The sequence below is a fragment of the Mesoplodon mirus genome (genome assembly GCF_964341445.2).
Source record: "Mesoplodon mirus genome assembly, chromosome: 1".
Taxonomy (NCBI): domain Eukaryota; kingdom Metazoa; phylum Chordata; class Mammalia; order Artiodactyla; family Ziphiidae; genus Mesoplodon; species Mesoplodon mirus.
Window position 1 is genome coordinate 221,095,454 of NC_138976.1, and position 7,808 is coordinate 221,103,261.

Below are 7,808 nucleotides of genomic sequence, written 5' to 3' on the forward strand. Positions count from 1 at the left end.
TTTGTTAAACATTTCTTGAATTTTTCTCAATCCATGCCTCCATTCTATTTCTGAGATTCTGGATGATCTTAACTATCATTACTCAGAATTCTTTTTCAGGTAGATGGTCTATTTCCTCTTCATTTATTTGGTCTTGTAGGTTTTTACCTTACTCCTTCATCTGTGACATATTTTTTTTGCCATCCCATTTTTTTTTTTTTTTTTTTTTTTTAATGAGTGGGATTGTGTTCCTGTCTTACTGGTTGTTTGGCCTGAGGCTTCCAACACTGGAGTTTGTAGGCTATTGGGTAGAGCTGGTTCTTGGTGCTGAGATGAGGAACTCCATGAGACCTCACTCTGATGAATATTCCCTGGGGTCTGAGGTTCTGTTTAGTCCAGTGGTTTGGACTTGGATCTCCCACCACAGGAGCTTCAGCCTGACCCCAGGCTCGTGAACCAAGATCCCGCAAGCCGCCGGTTCACTTTGGGCTTCTCCTGTCTCCTTGGGCATCAGAGTCCCCCACCAGCTGCCAGCAGGCGCCCTAGTTGTGGGGAGACTCCAACTCCACATCTTTCCACACCGCCATCTTGACTCCTCCAGGGATGTCTTTTAAATTCTTCTTTTTTTCTTGATTTGAACAATTGAGGAAATATACTTTTGAAATATTTTAGGAGTTAAACACTTGTGGTTAAATATTTTTAAGACATAGCTGCTATTCTCTTTGAGCATGCCCAATGGGTCCTTTTCTGTATATAATGAGCAGAAGAAGTACAGCATCTCTTATCTCTCCTTTAAGGAGCTCAGCATATGGGAGAGATGTTCGCAGTAATGAACTCGGAAACATACGTGACTTTCCCACACACACCTCCTGTCTTTCTGGGTGCCTGATCTGCTTTTGTGAGGGTGAGGACAGTGATGGCACGCACTAAAACAGGGAGTATGTGAGAACGCTGCGTGGGGTAGGCGTTCACATTCCCCTGCAGCATTGACTGCACAGTAGTTCATTTGCCCTCAAGAGGTTGGTCGGCTTTTGTACCTTGGAGGATCTCTTCCTTTTATGAATCTTCAGACTGTTTCTCTTGCTGGTGTAAGTGTAACTGTTATTATAGATGAATGTAGAAAACAAAAGGATTCTAAAAAGTAAAGTTGGTTTTATTACGTTGGGGTGTGGGGCTGGTTCCATCTTTTCCTTAACTTCCCTTCTGCTTCTGTTATATAAGGGTCAGACACTTGCTTGGCATGGGAAAGTAATATAAGGCCCTAATCCTTAAGAGTTAAACTGTTAGTAAGAGCATTTTAAAGCACTGGCAGCTTTGTAATTTGGTATATTAATGTATTTTGTGTCTGAAATATCAGTAGAATTTTTTGTCCACCACAGCGGACCGTCTCACAGGAGGTTGGCCCTGCTTTACTCTTTGAAGGGCTCTGTTCTCTCTGGCTTTGTTTTGTCTAATCATCGCCCCAGTGATGTCCAGTCCTGCCCAATGAGTAAACATAATCATATAAAACCAGTTTAGCTGGCTGATGACTAGCTTTAAGTAAGTCAGTGATGATTACAGGGTGTTAGGGAACTGTACACATGGACCTTTAGAGCCTTACACAATGGCTGAAAATTTTCATTTGTAAGTACAGTTCAACCTGTGGGCAAGTTGGTATAGAGCTGTTGAAACAGATGCAGCATGATATACTGTGTTTCCTTTCAGCATCTACATTGGAAAACGACTCAGCACACCTTCTGCCAGCACCTACTGAGGGAAAAGAAGAGCCCCTGGGAAAGCGTGTGACTTGTGAAGTGGTGTATTGTCACAGTAGTTTATTTGAACTTGAGACCATTGTAAGCATGACCCAACCTACACCCTATTTTTACATATCCAAGTTCCAGTAACTCTCAAATCCAATATTTTATTCAAACTCTGTTGAGGCATTTTACTAACCTCATTCCCTTTTTGGCCTGTAAAACACTTTAGAATTTCCTAACAGAGTTTACTGTTGTTTAGAAATTTGCAAGGGCTTCTTTTCTGCAAATGCCACCAGCAGATTATAATTTTGTCAACAATGCTGTCATCGCCTTTTAGTACCACTAGACTTAGACCTGCATCATTCATGGTATAAATTTTACTCTTGCAAGATAACTCCCATCTTTCTCTTAAAGCAAGACCAGGTTAGCAAATGATATAAAAGCTTTGTTGTTGTTTTTTTTTTCAAGACAAAGGCAAGCTTCCCTAAGCTTGAATTTATAGTTATTAAAAAATAAAACAAAAACAAACAAAATAGGACACAAGAAAAAAAATATCCTGGGCAATAAAAAATTATTTTAAACCAGCTTTGGAGCCACTTTTTGTCTAAGCCTCTTAATGGCGCCTTTTAATTTGTAGGAGGCAAGCTATATAAATGATAGGTATAAAATAGAAGAACTAGAATACATCAGCAGATTTTAATACTAGTATGTTACAATGCTGTCTTTTCTATGGTGTAGAATCTTTATTTCTGGTAAGGAATGTCTCAGGCCTAGAAATCTATGAAATTGCTTTGGGGACTTCTGTGTGTGTGTTTGGTATTTTTATGTTTATTAGCTGCATGTGAATTTTTCATGACTTTGAGGGGTTTTTTTTCTTTTTTTCTTTTTTCCTAAGAGGCTTTGGAATGAGTTCCAATTTGTGGTATAAATACAGGCTTCTTGTTTTAGGAAGCATCACTTACACTCTGAAGCCTTTAAACTCTGAAGATAACTGTTTCAGAGTTATTTCAAGCACTTGGGCAACTTTGAAAACCAGACTTGGGTTGTGGGAACAGTTGACAGAGTTCTGAAGAGATGCCATTGGTTTTCTTCTGCTCTCTCCCTTTCTTATGTTTACTGTACAACCTGCCCAAGGCGATTCCTGTGATTGTGCAGGCGCTAGCCATTTCCTTCTCCTGTAGCCATCTTTTCAGTTATGTTCAACTCCTGAAGTTCCAGAACACTCAACAGCTTCCTCTAATGATATACGTTTTGGTTCATTTCTCACATGTGAAGCTTTAGGACCAAATTGTTAGAAAGCAACAGATTTACCAGTCATTTCAAGTAGGTTTATTGACTTTCTGAACACACAGCATGATTCTGAAGGATACTATTATATGTTTTATATATAAATAATTACTGTTTATGGTATAGGCATTGAATATTTAGAGAACCATTGTTAATTTGAAGGCTAGCAATCTATTCAGTAAATAAGGAGCATCAGGTTGACTTGAATAAAAGCACTCTGACCACCAGGTTTGCTAGTTTGCAGAAACTACCTGAGTCTTTTCTCTCTCACATGAAGTTTTGTAAAGTTGATATGTTATAGTGGAAAATAACATACAGATTAAACAAAAAAATTAATTGCTGACTGTCATTTTTCAAGAATGTAGCTGGCTGTCTTTAAGAAAGATGAGATATCCAAGTAGTCTTCTGAATTCTTTGACTTTGTTTTTCTTTCTAGATTTTGGTGTCTAAATAATTTTGGACATTTTTTAATTATTCCTTGTTTCTATCTTATTCACAAATCTGATAACACTTGACTTGCCTTCTGTAACCTATTTATTTCAAGTCTTCATATTTCTTTGGGAAGAAAGTAAATCTGCTGGCCCGCTGACTTTGAAAAGTCTGAATAAAATTGGAAAGGCCGGTAAAGCTAGGAGAACTGAAGAGCTAAACCGTTCTAATATACAATTTGTATTACAGTTGGTATCATGGGAGGAAAAAGTAAAATTATACTTAAAGAAAAGCAGCTTTTTACAGGCAACACATTCCTCTCTTTTGAAATTCAGTAGTGATCTTGTCAGGTGTGTGGCTGAATTTGGGTATATTTGTGGTTTTTTTCCAACATTGAAAATAAATTTAGTCCTGCCCTTTTTCTTAAAATAGCTCTGAAATTTTGGACTATTACTTAAAACATGAATACATGATCACAGTAGAACTTAATCATAAGATGAAATCGTGCAGTATTTATTGATAACCCTAACATCTGGGGTAAATGTTTATGCTCCTACCCAGATTTGTGTTGAATGGAAACAGATTGTGTGATTGAAAAGGAGAATTCGACAGTTAACAGTTGACATTTTTAAGATTAATGTTTAGAAAGCTTTACACCTGTTTACAATTTGAGGACGAAAAGGCAGTCTTCATTTTTCTTACGTTTGATGAAAACTGGCTTAAGATATTTGTAAATATAATCAAGAGCAAAACTGCACAAACTTGCACATGGAAAAGTGCAGCAAGTTACTTTGATTGCAGTAAAAACATCTACTGTTCTAAAAAATGAAAACTGAAGACTTAAATGAATTTTCAAGTGAACCAGTTGTTGAAATTATCGGAATTAACTGAGCCAAAGTGATTGTGCATTCTTCATCTATTTAGTTAGCACTTTGTATCATTATATACAGTTTACAATCCATGTATAACTTGTAGCTACAAACATTTTGTGCCATTAAAGCTCTCACAGAACTCTTTCTGTCAGTACGTTATTTTACGTCCCGTGTGTTGCCTGGGAGTTAGGGGGAAAGGAGACCTCACCTGTCTGCACACACGTTTTCCATAGTTGAGTTCCTCCAATCCTAGAGGGACTGCCAGTGCGCCAGTCATATAGGAGTGGATGATATTCCTGCCCTCTTGAGGCTGCCACACTCAGGAGACAGCCACCACGCGATGTAATTATTTATCATGTATGAGGCACAGTGGGGCCATGACCGTCAGAGCATTTGTTCTGCCAGAGGGCGTCAGGGCTCACAGAGGAGGGGGTCTGTTGTAGGATGAGTTAAGTGTTCAGCAAACGCAAAAGGGAATTACAAGCATGCCTGTGGCTGACACACGTGAAAATACATTCCGGAAATAACGAAGCTCACTGTGGCTGGAAAACACGGTGGGTAGAGAGGACACCGAAAATGTAGTGAAGTGTTGAACCAAACTGAAGTTTACATGCCCTCGGTGGTTGAACTTATTTGGATAGTCATTGGGTTACTTTTGAGGGGTTTATTTAAAGCAGGGAAACGCTTGAAGACTTAAGTTGTAGATGGTTATGAAACAGGGAAGCAAAGAGAACCAGAGGCCAGGAGACCCGTGAGTTCTCTGAGGAAGGAATAGGAGCCTTCCCTCAGCTGTAACCCTAGGGATGGGAAAGGTGGACCTGGGTAGATTCGGAAGACAAAGCCGAGTCAGTGGTAAGGAGATGGTTGAGAAAGGAAGAAGGCGTGTGACATTAATGTGACGATGCCATTAACTGAGAAGGTGAGGATCAGAGGAGGAATGGAGTGGTAGGGGGAGAGAAAGATGATTTCAGCTTTGAATACATTTGACCTGGTTTGAACATAACCAGCAGACACTTCTTAAACAAAACTAGAACTCAGGAGAAAAGTCTGGAGTGGAGATGGAAACACGTTGTATTTGAAGATTTGGCCGTGAGGGCAGATGAGAGAAGTCAGCAAAGTAGTGGGGAGGGGCAGCATTTGAAGATCGAGCAGGAGAGAAGCTCGAAAAGGTGAGTGATGTAAATAGTGCGGTAGGAGAACCCCTCCTCCCCAAAAAGAGGTGGTAACCAGTCCTGTCCAATTCAGTGGTTAAAGAGGGTGAATTGAAGGGTACCTTTTGAACTGGGCAGTTGCATCACTGCTGATCTTCGCAAGAGCATTTCTGTCGGAGCAAAAGAGGGGTCCCAGGTTAAACTGAATTGGGTCAACGAATGAATAGCAACTAAGAAGTGTTGACTTTTCTTGGTCAATTGGGAGATGAAGAAAGTGAAGGGGGAGATTTCCCAGAGGAGAGCGGATGGTAGGATTGTTTGCTTAGGTTGGGATAGAGAGAGGAGGAACGAGTTTGTAGGCTAAGGAGGAAGTGCAAAGGGAAATTTTTTTTTTTTTTACATCTTTATTGGAGTATAATTGCTTAACAATGGTGTGTTAGTTTCTGCTTTATAACAAAATGAATCAGTTATACATATACATCTGTTCCCATATCCCCTCCCTCTTGCGTCTCCCACCCACCCTCCCTATCCCACCCCTCCAGGCGGTCACAAAGCACCAAGCTGATCTCCCTGTGCTCTGTGGCTGCTTCCCACTAGCTGTCTACCTTACGTTTGGTAGTGTATATATGTCCATGCCTCTGCAAAGGGAAATATTGAAGATGCGGGGGAGCCGATAAATAACCAGATGAAGTCCTGGAGGGAGTAGGCAGGATATACTAAGGACTCAGAGGGGAGATTGACCTTGGAAAGGGGGAGAGGGACTTTTGGAATCACTCAAAACCCAAATACTTAGAATAGGAAATAAAGAGGTAGGTGAGAAGAGGTGGAGATCTGTGAAGAGGTGAAGGAGCAGTCAGTTGAGGAAATCCACGTGTGACGGGCTCCGTTTGCGCCGTGAACACTAGGTCTCTGAAGATGAGGATGGTGGTGGAGGCTGAAGGAGGAGGGAACTGTTTTCCGTCAGTATCTCCTGACCTAAAAGGAGCCGGAACTAAAGCCGAGACGCTTGGAGCCTTTTAATGGCTCTTGGCATCTTTCCCCAGTGTACCTTGCTGTTGAGCGGGCTCGAAGCCCAGACCGGGCTCCGCCACCTTCCAGCCTAGTCAGTGCTTTTGAGATTTCAGCCGTCTTGGATTAAACGAAACGATCTCTTGGGACTTTTTAATCCTATAATTGCTGTCAGTAAATTACAGTTCAGTCTAAAAAGCAGGATTGAGAATGGCTGAATGATGAATAGGCATTAGGAACATCTTATAAGTATTACTTTATATTTGTTAGTGGAACAAGAGAGTGTGTTTTTCTGAGCGTCTCCTTTATGTCTCTTGGTAAATGGACAAGATAACAAACCAGAATGCAGACGAAAGGCTATAAATTCTGGGTGCAGATGAGTGAGGATTCCAAATCACAAATGATTTAAATCTTTAATCAGTTAGTAAGCCCCATTCCTGACATTTAAACTTTCACATGTTTTAGCCCTGGGATGATTTATAGTACCTCTGCTCTACGAGGGGTATGAAGTTCAAAGTCATCATCACTTTTCTAGATTAATTATAAAATTTAATGAAATCTTTGGAGTGGGGAGAAAAATTTGTAAAGATTACCATGTCATCTACTTCATTTATTATTATTTCTCACTTAGAAACACAAATATAAAGGTCATGAAATTAGCCAGTTTATAAATTCAAATCAAGGGAAAAATAGTTTCCGACAAAGGCCTCATTTCTCCAGCTAAGACAGAAAGCGCTCAGTCATAAGTCAATGGACAGGGCTTCCCTGGTGGCGCAGTGGTTAGGAATCTGCCTGCCAATGCAGGGGACATGGGTTCGAGCCCTGGTCCGGGAAGATCCCACATGCTGCGGAGCAACTAAGCCTGTGCATCACAACTACTGAGCCTGCGCTCTAGAGCCTGTGAGCCACAGCTACTGAGTCCGCGAGCCACAACTACTGAAGCCTGCGTGCCTAGAGCCTGTGCTCTGCAACAAGAGAAGCCACCGCGATGAGAAGCCGGAGCACCACAACGAAGAGTAACGCCCACTCGCTGCAACTAGAGAAAGCCCGCGCGCAGCAACAAAGATCCAACACAGCCAAAAATAAGTAAATTAAATAAATTTAAAAAAAAAGTGGACAATGACAAGTCCTATAAATAACCGGAAAGAGCTTTTGAGCTGTTTCCAAGGGTTTTGAATAAGAGCTAATGGATGGTGAAGCTGCTGACCAATTCTTAGACTTTGAAATGCAAATTTGAAGTTTGCCTAAGTGAAATGAGGCTGGAGATTTGGGGTGAGGGGAGAAGGATTACAAATCACATCAGAAATCATTTGCTTACCACTTAGTAAAAGATACACCCCTGC

General features: G+C 40.8%; 1 protein-coding gene across 1 annotated transcript in view; it reads left to right on the plus strand.

Annotated features, from left to right (window-relative positions):
• BNIP3L (BCL2 interacting protein 3 like) overlaps positions 1-4,445 on the plus strand; it is a 28,908-nt gene extending 24,463 nt beyond the window's left edge. Inside the window, exon 6 of the mRNA XM_082624939.1 lies at positions 1,684-4,445. Coding sequence (XP_082481065.1) covers positions 1,684-1,732 — 49 coding nt within the window. The 3' untranslated portion in view covers positions 1,733-4,445. The remainder of the gene's footprint in view (positions 1-1,683) is intronic.
• Positions 4,446-7,808: the final 3,363 nt, after the last annotated feature.